This window comes from Spodoptera frugiperda, chromosome 14 (assembly GCF_023101765.2).
Source record: "Spodoptera frugiperda isolate SF20-4 chromosome 14, AGI-APGP_CSIRO_Sfru_2.0, whole genome shotgun sequence".
Classification (NCBI taxonomy): domain Eukaryota; kingdom Metazoa; phylum Arthropoda; class Insecta; order Lepidoptera; family Noctuidae; genus Spodoptera; species Spodoptera frugiperda.
In genome coordinates, this window is record NC_064225.1 from 7,378,289 (window position 1) to 7,397,604 (window position 19,316).

The 19,316-nt window shown below is 34.2% G+C and overlaps 2 protein-coding genes across 5 annotated transcripts in view; both read left to right on the top strand.

Moving 5' to 3' along the window:
• Window positions 1-6,446, top strand: part of LOC118279163 (protein Wnt-5b) — a 56,450-nt gene extending 50,004 nt beyond the window's left edge. For both annotated transcript variants that reach the window (XM_035598705.2, XM_050698430.1), the window contains exons 7-8: window positions 2,958-3,115; window positions 5,519-6,446. In XM_035598705.2, the coding sequence (XP_035454598.2) occupies window positions 2,958-3,115; window positions 5,519-5,716 (356 nt within the window). In that variant the 3' untranslated portion in view covers window positions 5,717-6,446. The remainder of the gene's footprint in view (window positions 1-2,957; window positions 3,116-5,518) is intronic.
• An 885-nt stretch (window positions 6,447-7,331) lies between these two features.
• LOC118279225 (endoribonuclease rege-1) lies at window positions 7,332-14,845 on the top strand. Of its 3 annotated transcripts, none has more exons than XM_035598814.2 (6): window positions 7,332-7,526; window positions 8,243-9,133; window positions 9,288-9,481; window positions 10,256-10,357; window positions 11,234-11,353; window positions 11,943-14,845. In XM_035598814.2, the coding sequence occupies exons 1-6, from the start codon at window positions 7,497-7,499 to the stop codon at window positions 12,214-12,216; spliced, it is 1,611 nt and encodes a 536-aa protein (XP_035454707.2). In that variant the 5' UTR covers window positions 7,332-7,496; the 3' UTR covers window positions 12,217-14,845. The 3 variants fall into 3 exon arrangements, with proteins under 3 accessions (XP_035454707.2, XP_035454709.2, XP_035454708.2); XM_035598816.2 differs by having other exon boundaries at window positions 7,335-7,670; XM_035598815.2 differs by having other exon boundaries at window positions 7,335-7,583.
• Window positions 14,846-19,316: the final 4,471 nt, after the last annotated feature.

Sequence of the window (19,316 nt, forward strand, 5' to 3'; positions counted from 1 at the left end):
GTATTATAGAAAGGAAATGGTATCATCATAATTTTTGTCCATTCTAAAGTACCTGATTTACTACATTGAATCCACTGTTGACTGTTTTGTGTAGGTACTTAATTTGTTGGTAAAATTCCATTGTACTCGTATTATTAGTTTTAGTCACATGGCTTCCCTTCTCATTAGATGCAACTAATAGTGGTCATATACAAACGTTTCCGCCATTTAACGGGAAACCAAAACTTCCTTAACACTCTATTAAGCAAATCCTTGTCTAAACGAGCCGGTATTGTTCCGACGTCCGAACGTTAATAGTTAATGAGTGACTATTACTTCCTTTGTGGTCCTGTCGCCCTGGTACCTCACGAATTAATACTCCCGATTACTTGATAGTTTTAATTGTTCTACCGGCGTTTTGTTTTAATGGAGTCCATTAATTTTCTGGGAAAATGTCGTCTGATTAATTTTGTGGATCGTGTGAACACTCTCACAGATAATAATATGTAAAAAAGGGTTTGGTCTTGTTTTGTCCTCCACAATGGTTTAGATGATTGTGGGAACAAATGAGCACTCACTTGATTTTCGACTTCCGCCATTTAATGATTTACCTAAATTCGTAGACATTCCCAAAAATGTTAATGTGTTTACACTAACTTATGCACTGGGATTTGTCCGTGTCGTAGACAATATCTCTCGATTAGTTCTCGATCTTTTGGAAATATCATGTCAAAAATAATAATCCTATGTTACTCCCTAAAAAGTAAATTTTCCAATATTCCCTACCTAACATAAAATATCGTAAACAATTATTAGTGACATTAACTACACTTATCTATTGTAATTAGAACACCCAAAACTATAACAAGTTTATCGAAAACAATAAATTATCGCGACGTAATAAAAATTAAAACCCTACAATAAATATAATATACTAGCAAACCCGGCGAACTCCGTTTCGCCACCAATAATTTTCCCAGTGTTCCCGCTTTTCTCTTTGAATTTTTCCAGAATTTTCTTTGCTATAAACCTTACGGAGCCCGAGACCTTTCCAATGAATGCAAAACCATGGAAATCGGTTCTTGCGTTCTGGAGTTATAGCGTCAGGAAGGAAAACCCGACTTATTTTTATATAATAGATCACTGCCGTCACTAATAAATAGAACAGAAGTTCCACTTCTACAGAAACCTGATTTATATTTAGTAGAAATAGTAGTTTTATTTTAGGGTTCTAGAGCCTATAAAACTGGTCATAAGTAGGTACCTAGGTCCCATTAGGGTTGATGCCGACGTAGAGCTGCGGACTGCCTAGCGGGTTACCGGGTTCCGGCTCAAAAAGTAGGAGTAGGTATGGGGTAGTTTTTAGTCAGTAAGTGTCAGATACTACCTCTCGCCTCGACCAAGGCGAGAGAAGTCATGGGATGATTTTCCCCCCGTAAAAAAGGTTATTTTACCTAATGGTACTTCTGATACTGTCTGTTTTGTGGCTTGCTGAACGATGTTATAGCTTTGGTAGCTCATAAACATGGAATTGGATCTCTTTAGTTCTTAATAAGCCATTTAAGCGATCGTAAAATATACTTTTATTTTTAACGAAGCTTATTCTAGATTAATTTGGACATGGGTGGGATATTTTTGAATAAACAAAAGATTGGTAAATAGGTGTGCGAAGCTTGCAACACTGTCAATTTTTTTTTATTATTATTATTTCCTTAGTCAAAAATAAATGATTTCGATATTTCAACATAATAAAATATTCCATAATAATAACACTTTCATTCATAGTTTTAATGATTTACTTATAGAATAGGGTATTATCCTACTAGTCAAATTCAATACTTTTATCGAAATGTCAAAAACGTTACTTTTCTATGAATTTTGTATGACATTGCAAATTATGACGTCATAATTTTTTTGCGTCAAATAACATACTTATTACGCAAAAAATAGCAAGAAAAATTAAATAAATAACTATATCGTCAAATGAATGAATGAAAATACGATTATTTTGGGATATTTTATTATATTGAAATATCAAAATAATTTATTTTTGACCTAGGAAACTACCCAATTGTTCTAGCTAATTTTCTAAAACAAAACTGCTATTTGACTATAAATTTGATGACGTCATAACGCACTACTTCAAAATTCGTAAATCGAACTAAATTCGTAGAAAAAATAGTTTTTGACGTTTCGAAAAGAGTATTTAATTTGACTAGTAGGAAACTAGCCGATTGTAAACTATTCTTGATCGTCTAGCAGTTATCTATAAATATGTGGTCGTCTATTTGAAACTCAATAAATTGATATTTCTTCCGCTCGAAAATCTTGAATAGGCCCTTAATAACAATTTGAATCAATAGAGTCATAATTAAATTGTAGCAGACAAAAACCGCGTTATAATAAACACGAAATTGTGGGCTGTATTGACATAATGTCTGTAATTAGTGACAACAAAATGAATGGCGCGCCATCTAGCGGGTGGCCGCGTAAATCAAACGCCCACGCGCCAAGAATAAGTTTAGTTTAGAACAACCACGCTTTTATTTATCGTCTAAAAATGCTAACGAACCTTTATTATAGATTTTAAAAGCCATTAAATTAATTTATTATTGTTGAATACTAAGCAATTTATTTAATTACTGTTATTTGGTTTATTTTGTAAGTAAGGAACTTAATGGTAGCTAGGTTATCTGTTTCATAAAAACCAGTGACGGATTAGGAAATATTTTTTTTTTTATTAGTAGATGGTATTTAGTTTCTGAAGGCATATTTTTATAGGCTAGATAAGGTTGCATTTTCTAACTTCAATCTGTGGTTCATCTTACTTGAACGTAAACATTCGGAAATGGAATTTAAACTATCAAATAAATTACTGATGCGAAAAATGTCTCATCTGATATTATAACACTACATTTTGTCATGTTAACCATGTAACACGATCTATATTAAAGTAAAATAAAAACATTTTGTCGCAGGTGACTTTTTAAAGGACAAATACGAAGGGGCGACAGAAGTGAAAGTGTCTAGAAGAGGCAAACTGAGGCTCAGCAACCCTCACTACACGCTGCCCACCGCACAGGACCTGGTCTACCTCGAGGAGTCACCCAACTACTGCGTCAAGAACGAGACACTGGTAAACATAATTACCTAGTCCCCAAATCCTCAATCTCTAAAAGACCAGCAACGCATTTGTACCTCCTCTTGTGTTGCGGATGTGAGTGAGTGCCCAAAGACGACGCCGATTGTTTACCATCAAAATTATGACAAAAAATAACGACAAACTATTACTAACGGAACGATTAGGATGAGGTGCATATTCCACTAGTTATGTTACACATTAGTCACAAATAGGCTATGACAAAGTTTTTATATAAAATAGTCAATTTATATTATTTTGTCACTTCAACTTGATTAATCTATACATATAATAAAATCGTAGAAAAGTGCTGTCTGTACATTGAAAATAAAAATAAAAAAAATAGCAGGGGTTATTGTTATGTCGATGTCGAACCCAAAAATGTAATTAATTTTTTTTGTCTGTTTGTCTGTTTGTCTGTTTGTCTGTTTGTCTGTTTGTCTGTTCGTCTGTGCGCGCTAATCTCAGAAACGGCTGATCCGAGTTGGATGCGGTTTTCACGAATATATTGTGGGATGCTTAAATTTACATTTAGTGTTTGTTTCATGTCAATCGGTTCATAAATAAAAAAGTTATGTCAAATTAAAGAATCACGTCGAACATTCTATGCTTATACCATTAATCTCCGCAACTATTTGACGGATTTGGTTGAAATTTGGTACAGATATAGTTTAGAACCTTAGAAAGGACATAGATATATTTTTATTTCAAAAATCAAAAAATAAAATTAAGAAATAAATTATTTATAAATAATTCTATGTCGATCGTTACACGACTTCGGTTCATGTTATTGTTTTAATTCATCGAAAAAAGTAAATAAATAGTAAAAAGGTATGAAAAAATAATATCAATATAATTAAACTTTTAGTACAAAGAAAATGCCCGAACGGAGTATAAATAAATGATCCAAGTTGTCTTTATCCTCGATAGATGGTGATGGGATCGAAATAGATCGCGCTATGGTTTCGTTACATTCATTTTGGTTGGGTATCGGCCGAGCGCTTCGGTACTATCGTAGAAAAAGTGTATTATCAGTCGTATGATTATTTGTCTGTAGTGGTCCTGCTGTTTCGTATATTCTAAATAAATTGGTTTCGTTGTATTTGTCAATTAATAAGTTTATTTGTTGGGTTTTCCTGGTTTTCTGGTTAAATTATTTAACGTTAAATAATTTAAGGATTATTTAACTGTAGTTAGTTTTTTTAATAAAATTGTAAGTCTAATTTATTAATTAATTAGATAGATTAGATTTAAGTCGTTTCTTTTAAATTATTTAGTTTAAGCTTGGTTATTATAGCATAGAGGATAGGTTGTAATATAATTTCTTTTTTAATTGTTATAAATCGTAATTCGTAGCTTTCTTTAGTTTTAAGTTAGTTTTCATCTTAAGTTCGGAAAGATTATAATACCGTATTTCTTTAGTTTAAGTCCGTTTTTAAACTATTTTTTCAATGCCCTAAGTGAGTATAATCTATTAAATTCAAACGCAGAGCTCATTATGTTGATTTTTGAAGAGTTCCCTGGAATATCTTCTACATCTCATTTTTGAAGAGATTCCGCGAGATCGGGAACTATGTGGTTAAAACCAAAAATTTGCCGGAAGTCACTATTCCACGCGAACGAAGTCGCGGGCAAAAGCTAGTATTCATTATTCATTTACGCTCAACAAGCTTCTGATTTGACAATGTACGACAAAAAAAGCTAGTATAATTTCCCAATACTCAATCAGATCCTTATTTAACCAAAGTCAATACAATATTAAAACAACATTGAATGATTGATTAATTAATAAGCAAGCAAGTGGATCCAGTAACTGTATTACCCGTTTATCGACTGTATTGCCAATAAGTGTAATTTGCAATCATTCACATTATGCACCTACTGGTTTGTATCACCATATCAGTTAAGGAGTAATGTGGACATAATTAAATAAATACTGCATTAAACATACATCTGTATCAGAGCAATTATTCTTGATATGGGAAACTGGTTTGTTGAGTACAAACTATAAAATATTTTGTTTTATTTGTCTCGGTGATTTTATTTAACTCTAGTTTCTACCAGCGACTTTACCGTCGCCTATATTCCATGGTATAATCCTATAAAATCTCACATTTCTCATAGTAATAGAATAAAACCGTAGGATCATTAATATTCAATAACAAGTTCATTTTAATCCCATTCATACTACTTAAAACTGAAAGTGCCCATACTGTCTTAAATATTTGATTTGACTGAGGAGTTACAAATCAGAAACATTACTGTGATAAGTTAATTACATATTAAGTCTGACTACCAACAAAATTCTGTTGAAGGCAAATTCTCCGCTAGCACCGGTCACTTTTGCCCCTCATGGCGTTCAATATGTTAATACACAACCATTTTGTTCTTCCTATCCAGGGTTCGTACGGTACGACAGGCCGGCAGTGCAACAGAACGTCATCAGGCATGGACGGCTGTGCCCTCATGTGCTGCGGTAGAGGCTACAACACACGGCGAGTCACCATCAAAGAGCGATGTGGATGCAAATTCCATTGGTGCTGCCGCGTAGAATGCAACACGTGTGTCAAAACCACCGAGTTATACACTTGTAAATAGGTTTATCTGCAAGCTACTCACGCATCTCTAATCAACGAATGTTTAAAATTGGTTAAAATGTGCGGCTTAATCACATATTTTTTTTTATTCATTTAAAAGTCGTATTCAACTATGCAGCTCATGATTATAAGCCCCGAAGATTTTTAGAACTAGTTGAACGTTATCAAACAGTTTCACTGCAAGCCGTGTATTTTAATCAATCGAATATGCCTCACAATAGCTCCTATTTTGACTCATTTTGATACTACAAAAATAAATAAAATTGTTGTGTCTAGATCTCAATATTGATGATACGCGTCAATATTATACCTAATGGCGTTCCTAATTGAATCAGAATCTCAATTTCTTATATTAAATTATTTGTTGCATAATAATTATTCGATATTGTACTGCTCAGTATTTATTTAGAACTTGTTTATTTTACCATTTTAATATCGGCTAGAGAATAGATATAATATTGTGATAAAGCTTGAAGAGTACTTAAACTAGGTGTAAGTTTTGAAATTCATAATAATAAAGGAGCGACTGTCGTTGTTTTAAAATACCTAGTTCTATTCTGTTAGTTTAAGACGTAGGTAATTATTGTAAACCGTTAAATACTCATTAGTTATTAATTATATTATCTATTTCTAGCTTCTATTTGTAAATAAAGTAGTTTCTAAGTACGTCTCTGTTAAATTATTGCCATTATTCTGTAGATCAACAAATAAAAATAAAAAATTAAAATGTGTTTTTGTTTTCTCCATTCGTTCGACGTTGGCAGAATAGTTGACATCGGCTCTACTTGCCATTAACAAAAATAGAATGGAATAGAACTGTTCGGTATAATACAGCAGGTCTAATTCAACCTAATAAAATTAAAAATAAATAACGTGCCAATGGTGTCACGCCCAAATAAGGAAGGATAAAAATAAACACACAATAAACATTATATAAACGGTCAATTTCAGTTGAAATCTTGCTACCTCCATCTCCATAATTTTTGGCACCTATTTGAGAACCACTGGATAAAATCAGAACGCAGTTTTCGTCATCTAATAAACTATAACTAGTGGTCGCCTAGTGGTCGAAATTCGACCATATACGATTAATTTACAATACCACTTAACATACGTTCAGGGATATATTTTTTTAACAAATTGCTATTAGTTTTGTAAAATTCAAATTAATATATTCCGGCGCATCATGAACAGGAAAACTCTATTCATATGAGACGTGAGTTACCTTGATTACAAAACACAATGTCTGCCCAACTATTAAAGTTTTATCAACATACCGCTTATACAGATACTATTGAACCTGGTGGGCCGCTTCATTTGATGTCAAAATCTAAGGTATCTGATTATTGTCGGGACTTCCAGTCAAAACATTATAATTATATTTACGAATATAGACGAAATTATTTGTTAGCTGAGAGCACCGAGGTGAGTAATGAAGTAAATATATATTCAAGTTTTTAGGAATTAGATAAATAAAATTATAATCCTCTATTTATAAATATAAATTAATCAAGTATGAAATAATAATATCAACGTTTCGCATTGTTTAAAGTCGTGTTAAGTGTGTATCCGAACGTTTGACAAACTGACACCGACGCGTTTATATATAATCTGTGGTAAGCTGAAAAAAAAATCGTGTGCGCCATCTTTTTATTGGCAAATTTTGAAAATTGAACTGTTTTATATTTTCCTTGCTCTCTCATTATCTATAAAAATATTTTAAATTTCTAATTAATAGATTTATAATTTGTGAATTTGACGTGTATTTACAAGGCATTGTAATGGGCAAGCCGTCATCTACATCAATCTCTGTTAGTTGAAAAATTCGATTCTGTGTACATTTTTGTTGTTTATTTACAAATCTACAAGTATGTAATTTTGATATTATTGTAAGCATGTGGAGCTTTGGGAAATGAAGAACCTGCTTTAACTGTGTGAAGCTTATTACTGGAACGGTTAACCATAAAAATCTTTTGTTTTATAACCTTATCATGGGAAACATTGGCTTTTGCTTGTTTGGTTTTCTAACAAAAGCATCAAAAAACGTTAATATACATATCGTATTTGTTGTATTTACTTCACTACTTTTAAGTCATTCGTACAGCTAAATAGCCATTAGCCTCATACATGTCCATCATTGTTAAGTGCTGAGCAATCATTTCTACCTACATTTGTCAATATAAATAAAATTGCTGTGTTGCACAAAACTCGTTCACTAGTTTCTTGATTAATTGCATTTTTACATAATTCGTAATTAATTAAAATAAACCTTGCAAGTACAAATACACTGATCCCTGGAACTACCAACTGGTATTACTAGTATCACTATAAATATGGACTTTGATGTGTATCACTTGCTTGACATATTATTTTTCATTATACTGTGCATGTGTGTCAAATTGTGTTAAACTTGAACTTTTTATTATTTGTTAAAATTGCATTTGCTGGCTTTTTACTGCTATGCGATAAACATTGAACTTTTGCAATTTATTTTATTTCAATTAACATGTGCATTTGTACATTTTAGCGATGTTCTGAATGCTCATGGTATTCTAATAAGCAAAGGAGCAAAGTGGCAATGAGTGCCTATAAAATGGAACAAATGAGGAAAAAGAAACAAAACCAAGTGCAGAGGAATATAAGCAAAGTGTTCAACAAGTTAAAAAGAGACTCCATAGGCTCAAGAAGTTGTTTGTCATTGTCCGATACTTCCGATGATAGTCCTCAGAACCTCACTATTATAGTAACAAATGACTCATTTCAACCTGAACGTAAACGGAAAAGCCCTGTTACTGTTAATGCACTATCAAACATACCGAGCAAAACAAGAAGAAAAAGCGACAGCTTGATTGTGATCAACGATGATGACCTAGAAACAAATAATGATTCATGTATCCTCTTGTCTCCCCGGAGAGACAGCAACCCCCATGTGAACTGTTCCACACCTATCGCTAACCGGGACAGCCAGACATTAAAGAATCATATTATCAGTAATTTCTATCCAGTACCAACACTTAATGAAATTCATCCTCCTGAGGAGCCCAAAGAGGATGATAAAACAAAAATTATCAATAAGGATTCATTTGTTACCATAGACCTAACAGCTGATAGTGAGAATAGAACTGCTGATAATGTTAATATAATAGATGTAGATAAATGTGTGGACAAAAATGATAGCCAGGATTGTACTCTAGTGTCAGTATCTAATGCGAGCCTCTCTATGAGTGGAGATTCTGATGTCACAGTAATAAGGAACAAGAGACAGTCAAACAACACTCAAGCCAAGAAGCTCGCGCGAGGTCTGGCACAGATGAACACATCGCAAAAGGAAAAACTACTGAATCTTATTGCTCAACAAATATTCAGTGGTTGTGATATGAAAAATGGTGCTCAAAGTGGCTTAGCTCTACAATATAAGGTAACACTTGTTTTGTTGTTTGAAATACATGCTGTGCTTTAATTATACAACAGAATACTGTCCAGAAAATTCTAGTTTCTTAAAAATAGACTTGAATGTTGATCTAGTTGGTATAGTAATATTACACTATCAATTATCAATATAAAATTGACAGGAAAATCGTGGAACGGAGACAGATGAAGATGCGTACATTAAAGAGGTGATTCTAGGAGAAACAAAGTCGAAAGAGGCTAAACTGTCTGTGTCTAGAAACAGTATCGGTAGCAATGTGTACCACCCGCGCAAGGATGCTAAGAACACTACAGGGCTGCGGATGATTGTCATTGATGGGAGCAATGTGGCCATGGAGTGAGTATGAACTGATTGTTATACTAGTTATGTACATTGTTCTTTTCTTTTACACAAAACATTACCAAACTTTATATCAACTAACTGTAGTTACATTATGTACTCTACCTTCTATCTCCTATCTATAATATAAAAGTGAATCGTGGAATGTGTTGCTAAGCGTAAATCTCGAGAACAGCTGTACCAATACCACATTTTTTTGGTTTTTACATAAGAAAAATTTTACAAAACGCGTAGAAAGTTTTTCATCTGAACCACGAGTATACTATATTTACAGTATATATTTATAGTTGTTAAAATAAATTATGCTTACATGCAATTGTATTTTACAATTCTCTCACTAATAATAAAAGTATCTATGTAATTTGTGTATGAGAATATTAAATGTAGCTTAGCAGCCCACCTCAACTTAGCAGCCCATTCCAGCGTAGCAGCCCATCCCAGCTTTACTTAGACACTGCTGACCTCATCTAGATTTTTTTTTATAACTAATTTTGACGCGTATAAGTGCTCTTTTGTATTTTTGTAAATAACAAAGATAAATTCATTGCTTCATTGTTTCACTACTTCCTCAAATTCCCAGTGAATTAGTAAATTTTTAAGACTAAATTAATAACACATGGCAAAAAAGGATATACATATACGTACCCAGCTTGGTGCAGCCTTTCATGCAATGTAATGTTAGTTTTTCGCCAAACCAAACTTTATAGATTAACTAATATTTCAAAATGACCTGTTCTTGGTATTAATTAATTTGTGATTTTATTGTTACAGGCACACAAAGGGCAAACAGTTTTCAGTAGAAGGGCTGAAGATATGTATAGAGTACTTCGTGAAGCGAGGGCACTCGGTGAAAGCATTCGTACCACGATTTAGGTAAGTTATCTACATAGCAGCTTTTTTAAGGATTAGTTAGGTGGGCAACAAGCAACCGGTGTAGTAAGCAAGTAGTGCTGACACCCACATCACCAGAGGAATTACACGTGGGTTGCCGGCCTTTTGGACATGAAGATGATAGGATCCCGTGTCTAACACCCGAATATTGAAACGCTTCTCAATTTTAAGTTGTACTTAAATATCGTGCTATCTCTGTTATAAACTATTTTTAGAGACAGAACTATTCTTGAGAGCGTCTTAAAATTAAGTGACGTTCGAGTATTTGAACGTAAGAGTAATATGTCAACATCTATATATTAATACGTGATGCAAAAACTTTGGACCACTTTTTACGATAATTGCGCGGACGTAGGAGCATGAAATTTGGTACACTTATAGTTTATGTGTAGGAGAAGTACAGAACGCTAATATTTTTCAAAAATAATGCTTATAAAGTACATTAAATCAATAAATAAAACATTACACACACATGCATAGTATCTGATCGTATTTGACAAAACGTCAAAATCGATAGACATTGCGATGATATTCTCACGTCTCATGAAAAGAGTTTTATAAAAGAGTTTGAGTTAAATAAAAATTATCCTTCAACGTACGTTAAGTGGTATTGTAAATTAAATCATATATGGTCGAATTTCGGCCACTAGGCGACCACTAGTTAATCATTATTGTAACAATATTTGACAGTAAAATGCTGGACCAATATATAGGTTTATAAGAAAAATATAAACAACAAAATAAGTAAGGTTTGCCCAGTTTCGTTCAGATGTCTAGTTTCCTACAAACATAAAACACAATATTTATTCAAATTCAAAGCTTATTTCTGTGTCTTAAAAAATGTATTTTGACTTGCAGGTGTAAATACGGCAAGAGTACGGACCCCAACTTGCTGAGCTACCTGGAGCGGCAGGGGCTGGTCGTGTTCACTCCGTCCCGGGAGATCAAGGGCAAGACCTTTGTGCCTTATGATGACAGGTTACTATTACTTATTTTTATAACATTGTTGTTTTATCTCCGGAGTTTGTTTGTTGTTTAAAAAAACGTTGCCCCACACTAGGATTTTCTCCTGTGTCGTGGGTGCGTTTACAAACATACAAGTTCACATGCACATGACACCCAGACCCGAAACAACAATTTGTGGATCACACAAAGAGTTGCTCCGTGCGGGAATCGAACCCGCTACCCATTGCACGGCAGCCAGTTGCCCAGCCACCGCACCAACCGTGCAGTAGTAGGGAGTATGTAAGCAGAGGTACATGGAGAAGGTTGCGGCGGGCATGGCCCAATAAAAAAATATCACTAGCGAAGGCACAGAGATTAAAGTTCCCTAAGAAAAGGAGGATAATCCGACCAGGCGAGGTGATCATGCCTAGCGGACTTTCTGCCCAACTGTTGTTCGTTGGGATTTTCTATCCACATTTATTCGCGTGTAAACTTCACATGTGTGGTGTAGGATTCTTATGACGTCATCTTTTAATTGTCACTTGTCATGTGTCGCCACAGCTAACGATAGTATTCTACCTGTAGTAAACAAATGTAATGTATGGAAATATTTCCATTACAGATACATACTCCAGTGTGCGGCGGAATTCGACGGAGTGGTGGTGTCTGGCGACAACTACAGGGATCTTATAAACGAGAACAAGCGGTGGCGGTATATCATCGAGAACAGAGTGCTGCCCTTCACGTGGGTCAACAACATGATCATGTTCCCCAAGGATCCCTTCGGACGGGCGGGTCCCTCCCTCGAGACGTTGCTCCGGCATCCCACACCCGCCACACCGCAAAATACTACAGGTTTATTCTCGTCGAACCTGTTTACGAACAATAATGTTTGAAGTTGAACACAGTGCGAACAATATGTTTACAACGGCGCGACTATTTCAGTACGAGAGCCTGCGAAGATCAAACCTCCGTTATACTAGACATACATATTGTAAAATTGTTTGTTTTTTCTAATACAGTTATGAATTACGTAAGGTGATTAAGTTAGGATGATAAATATTTAAAAAGGTGAGAACAAACAAGCAACTAGTGATCGTGCTAGTGCAATGGCCTTGAGAGATTGGGATTCATTTATTAATAAAAAGATTAAAGTCAGAACTTTGCAGGCTCTTGGTCTATCGCTGCTTCCATACCCGTGTCGCCTCCTCTAAACATATTGAGCGCTTTGTGAACGTTTTGTACTGTAAATGTATATTTATTCATTTGTAAAAATTGTCGCAGTGTTGGCATGTTGTAGTTGTGATGGCAGGGGTCTCTTGCGGCCAGCTCCAGTACCCTAACTATCTTAGATTTACTTAGTGATCGTCATATCAGCCACTAGATGACTGCTGAACATAGGCGTCCCCTAGTCACTTCCATATTGACCAGTTGGAAGTGACTTGTCTGTCAAAAATTTGACATAAACTCAATACGAAACAAGTCAATATGCCATGTCCTAAGCAAATCCACAGAAAGATAGGTTTTTGGTGTTGGCCAATAGACTCTGTTAGCCGAAATATTTTAAAATATTTTTATATCGTCTAGTTATTACTATGTTCTCTATGTGGATAAATTTTTGTTACATTTTACCCTACTCAAATATGGAAATGTCATGCCTAAGTACACAGATAAAATTTTGTAAGATAATTATTATACTAACGGTACTTAGTTATTATGTTTAGGCCAGGTTTTCGTAGGAGTTTGTGCAATACATTCCGACTTGATCAAACCTATGATTGTGGACTCGGCTGTGAATAAGATCTCGTTTATAAAAGGTTGGACAATATAAACTGAAACCTTGCAGTGCTGGACCGGGCCATGAAACTGAACTAACTTTTATTTTAACACTTGAAAGTTCAAGAAAATTTATTTTTTATAAAAGGCAGCTAGCGTCTTTAGACAAATTCCCTATATTGGAATTCCAAAAATGTTAGAGCAGTTTCATGGCTTGAATTCTTCTGTTACGCCAAAATAAACTTAATTCGCAGTTTAAACTCAAATAGAAATGTCGAGTATCTAAACGTTACACATGTCAATGCAATGCCGAAAATACTGCGAAACCCTAAACATTTAAACGTATTTATATTTGATAATGTAACATTCTACACAGTGCGTGTGTCGCAAGCAAATGGTATAATTCCGCCGATTCAATGTGACATCTTTAAGAGACCCGCACGGCGGGGCTTTGTCAACTTGTACCCTTAGTACGAGTTTGTAATACGTTGAATAAAAACGAAACGACAGCACATATGGCGCTCTGATTGGCCGCGCGAATGTAACAACCAATCACAGCGCCGACGCGATCTCGTTAAACGTAAAACAAACTCATACTAAGGTGTCTGTTTACGATTTGGCCCTGAATTTTTTAATTATTTAGTATGTAGATAACAAAATAAAGACTGAACACAGAGATAGTAACTATTATACAAAATAGTTTTTAACCAAGTAATATCATCTACTTAACCAATGGTAGGTTCTCTCTGTACTGAATCAATCTTTATTTTTCTACCCGCGTACTAAATACATGTGCTTATATCCTTTGCCTACGACATACGCCTTTACCACCAAAGATTACAGAATTATACCTAATACTTACAGCCAGTTGAGAGATCAGAGGCTGAGGGGTGATAGTAGATGTATATCTAGTTTTTATATACATAGTATATATAGATTTTATTCATAGATTTATATAATTTAAGAATTCCTTTTGAACTTTCCACTTTCCAAGTTACACATTTGTCTGATCATTCGTAGCTCGATGTACGATTTAATTGTAATGATTCTGATTTTGGTAGGGGTGTCATTAACATTTCAATCATTTTTATGTAATTTTATACAAGACAAATATTTTACCAAATTGAGAATATTTTTTCTTCAATCATTATTTTAACGGGCAACCCTGACGCATCGGGAGTGTTACAAGTTTGACGTGTCTGTGTACCTGTGTGTATGTCTGAGGCATCGTAACACCGAAACAGATGAACCCATTTCGATTAGTTGGATTACTGTTGATTATTTTGATTAGTGAAAAAAATTACTTTTGTGAAGAACATTTTGTCCTTACGCATGAAGTTTGACAAGAATGAACACAGCCGATCACTGTCTCTGTCTCATTAGTAAAACAATGATAGATTACACCCCTATCAACACTTTATATTAAAGATATACAATTATACAGCTAAATATTCATATGTACTAGTATTTTAGATTATTACTGCGTTGTCCACTATTAGATAATAGTCACATACAAACATACATGTATCAACCGCGTATTAAGGTTAATTTATTTTAGTAATTTTAAATTATAAAAATATAGTAGAACTTTTTTACGGGAGCTATAAATATTGTTTTAGTTGCCATAGATTACATACCTACGTTTTAATAATTGCGTACGTGATTGTAATGCAAAAAAGAAATTAAAGATGAATATTTCATTTTGATAAATATCGAAATTTGTAAATAAAAGTTGTTTTTTATTATTAATGCTGTATTTTTTTTGTGTGCTGCCTTTCTTTTAGATCGTACCCTCAAACCTGGCTCATATCTAGAGCTTACTTAACGCTTATATCCAATTCGGATCGATCGACATTGTTATTGTGAGATTTCGTACTCTTGACTTGCAACCCATTGAATCAGTATTGCGTGGATATTGAAGTTTGGCTTTGTTCCGTCCTCTGAATTTTATTTTAAGGACGCGTTCTCATAATTGACAGGTATCGAATCGCATCACTACATTGACACGACTCTCGACAATACACACATACGCACGGATAGCTGCGGAAATTATGACAAAATGAACTTGATACTTTGAAAGTTTGAATATTTTCTTACTTTCTTTTTTAATATTTTTATTTTGTTTAGTGCGTGCGTAGACTCAAATGTTTTGTGTTATCTGTTGTTCAATTCCGTTCAGTGCCGAATTTGGGCTCGGATTATTCGATTGGTGTCATTTTCATAGTTTTCGGAAAGTAAGCGTTCGAAATCAAAAATCAAATGGTGCCAACGCAAAACTAACTTTTTACATGCTTTTATTTAGTTTTATATGTAAAGGATGTATGTATGTGTGTTTGTTTGTATGTTTCTATATAACCGACCTCTTCCAACTCGATTTTTACCCATTTTAAACGGACCGTTCTCTCTTCAAACTTTGTAGACTTATCAAGGACCGGTGGCAAATTAATACCTCGTAGAAATTAATCAAGGGTCAGGAATCTCTGACGTGGACACTTAACAGCCCAGATGAACCTGAAGAGATATGAATATACTATCTTAAGAAAAGTTGTTCAGCGTGATGAGCACATTTTAGCGCCATACGAAAATCGAGGATGTAGAATCCCTGACATGGACTCCAGCCCAGCCGAACCTGAAGAGATTTGAATATACTTTCAACAAAAGATATTTAACGTGATGAGCATTTTATATGAATATACTATCTTAAGAAAAGTTGTTCAGCGTGATGAGCACATTTTAGCGCCATACGAAAATCGAGGATGTAGAATCCCTGACATGGACTCCAGCCCAGCCGAACCTGAAGAGATTTGAATATACTTTCAAGAAAAGATATTTAGCGTGATGAGCACTTTTTCGCCATATCTTTTATACTAATTATTTTCATAACAATACTAAATTTTCCGCCTACTGTTAGTATTAATATTAAAATTATTTTGTTCGGTTCATCACAAAAACATGTTTTTAAGTTTTTTTAATCTACAATGTGATAGGGGTGGGACTTCTAACCCGTTAAGGCTGAGTACTACATCTAATTTTATCGACAAAAAAAATAATATGGGGGTTGAACCCCTAATTGAAAATATTGAAAAATTGTGATTTTTTCGGTAAAAATAATTCACAAATGATTTTTTTCTCACCAAAACATTATCAAACATTTGAAAAACGTAATGAATTAGTTAGCCAAGGTTATTAGCTACCGTTTGTCGTTTTTTTTTTGTTTCTACGACGCATACAACCTTTGATATCAAAAAAAGTAAAAAAAAAATTAAAATTGCCATAATTTTAAGGGGGAGGGGATTCGACCCCTTCGACCCCCGACTTTTGTCGATAAAATTAGATGTAGAACTCAGCCTTAACGGGTTAGAAGTCTCACCCCTATCACATTGTATATTTTATTATGGTTTTATATCAATGGTTTTCGGGGTCGCCAAGATAAAAAAAAAACAATTATGGTAACGAACGTGACAAGACCTGGGTGGAACAAACAAAGAAAATACATAAAATAAATTAAACATCAATTCTTTATTTTCACGATATTTGTTTGAATATGCGAGGAATGAGCCCGTAAATTCATATTTCTTGCCTGTCTTGGGTCAATTAATTCCGGAAGAAGACAATTTTTATAAAATCGAATGATTCACTCCGTATTCGATATTAGCGACCCCAAAAACCACAACAATGACACTCATGTCGAAAAATGACAATGCCAGAATCTCTATAGAGCTTTGTCCCACCAAAAAAATATAGTGTACAGACATGCCAAATGTAGCATTCTATTGCTGCTCTATTAGTGATAACTAAAAACATGATTAAAAGCCTTTAGATCTTGCGGTTTCTATATGAATCTAAGTACAAAATATTACATTTAGGTTAGGTTAATTGCAGTTATAATGGTAGAAATAATTAAATTACAATGCTATCATAGGGTGTTTAGCTATGAAAGGAAGGAAAGTCATCACTCATCACCAATATCACCTTTAGTAATCCTACTTTAATTCATAATCATAACGAAACAACAATGTAAACAGAACAGACAGAGCGAATGTCAAATAATGATTTTTGGACATAATGACACACGCACGCCAATGAGGTTTCGCTACATCTAATCACTAACGTTCAAACACGAAATCATAATTATAATATGCATTCATTATAATATATATTATAAAAAAAATTAACTAGCAGTATGTATTAAAACCAAAAAAATTCGTACACATTACATTAATAAATCTTTTTTTTTATTGAATGACTCGTTTTGTTCCTTGTGCAAGCGTACTAAGAAACGCAGAGGGTCGCGATAAATACAGGAAATAGGCCTTGGGTTTTTAAAATTCTTTTTATTTCCTAATTTTTATCCGCAAGTTTATCAGAATAATAATTAAGTAACCAAGGGTCTTATTTTCATTGCATAATTTTGATTAATTTACATTTTTTGTACATTGATGAAATTAAGTGGGGCAGGATCTGGCATGGTCATTTATATATTTATGTCGGCGCCATCTTGAACTTAGATTTTCACTTTATATTCGTTATAAGCGACCCCAAAAACCATGAAAATGACACCCATGATGGAAAGTTGGCAAATCTAGTCGGCGCCATCTTGGATTTTGATTTTGACTCCATATTCGCTATAAGCGACCCCAAAAACCACGAAAATGACACCCATGATGGAAAGTTGGCAAATCTAGTCGGCGCCATCTTGGATTTTGATTTTGACTCCATATTCGCTATAAGCGACCCCAAAAACCATGAAAATGACACCCATGTTGGAAAGTTGGCAAATCTTGTCGGCGCCATCTTGGATTTTGATTTTGACTCCATATTCGCTATAAGCGACCCCAAAAACCATGAAAATGACACCCATGATGGAAAGTTGGCAAATCTTGTCGGCGCCATCTTGGATTTTGATTTTGACTCCATATTCGCTATAAGCGACCCCAAAAACCATGAAAATGACACCCATGGTGGAAAGTTGGCAAATCTTGTCGGCGCCATCTTGGATTTTGATTTTGACTCCATATTCGCTATAAGCGACCCCAAAAACCATGAAAATGACACCCATGATGGAAAGTTGGCAAATCTTGTCGGCGCCATCTTGGATTTTGATTTAACCTCATGTTCAAAATAATATAACGAAACATTCTATATTCAGTAAAGTGTTGCTCGTACAGAATGTGTAAAAAAAAACATACAAACAGCCGAACATAGTACCTCCTCCTTTTTGTGAAGTCGGTAAAAATATCAAGATTGGTTTGTGAAGTATAATATCAAATATTTTGTACTCGTACAGCGATCTTTTTCAAGGCCATTTTTTGTAACAGGCGACGCAGCGTCCACCCACGACAGCGCTCGAGCGCAGACTGAAATTTCATTTGACATTTTCTATCCAATAAATCTAAATAGTAAACAGATAAAATAACCCTTATTGCTACGCTTTAAAGTTGATGTCTGACAGCAAAATAGGAGAAAAAATTAAACGGGAACTTTTATTTATTTCCGAGACAATTTGAAATATTTTCGTAATTTTTTCCCATAGTATAATTTTTGATTATGTCTGCTTCCCCGGGATATTTTTTTGAGATTCAGAATTATGCGTGTAGTAGCAGTAAAATGTTCCTAAACTCAACCCTTTTTTGTCAATTTTGTGTGAAGAGGTAAAGAAAAATCGTGTTTGCAATAATAAAATATAACTTTTTTTCACATTACAAATCAATATTTTGGAGATAAAGAAGTGATCTATCTATTGTAATTGTTAGTTATGTTCAGTTAAGTTTCTTTTGGTCGTAATATGTACTGAAAAATAGCTTATTTACGTCAGATTTGAGAACGCGTCCTTAACAGCTACGATCGAGGTTGTATAGTTTTGACATTGAATAATTTATGACATTTTATTGGATTAAAATTGCATTGATATAGATTGGTTTCAAGACTAAGCGCACTAGACTGCTTAATCTTTCGCCTGTTGGTGTATGAGACAATAAAAAACAGTGTGTTTCGCGTAGATCTGCGTTAAACATCTTCAAATATCTCAAAATTTAGAAGTCCTAGCGTGATTAAACACGTGATTGAGGTATACAGTAGAAAATTACGTTGAGGGCTTGGGTGGAATGGGCCCAATAATAAAACCTCAAACTAATATATTAACAAACACCTACTAATGCTTTTTGAACATGGAATAGCCAAGAATCGGCCTAGTTTCTAAAAAATACTTCTCGATGTGGCG

Coding starts and splice junctions, on each gene's coding strand:
- LOC118279225 (XM_035598814.2), top strand. CDS start 7,497: ATGGGCAAGCCGTCATCTACATCAATCTCT. Junction 9,482..10,255: donor GGGAGCAATGTGGCCATGGA/GTGAGTATGAAC, acceptor TTATTGTTACAG/GCACACAAAGGGCAAACAGT. Junction 10,358..11,233: donor GCATTCGTACCACGATTTAG/GTAAGTTATCTA, acceptor TTTGACTTGCAG/GTGTAAATACGGCAAGAGTA.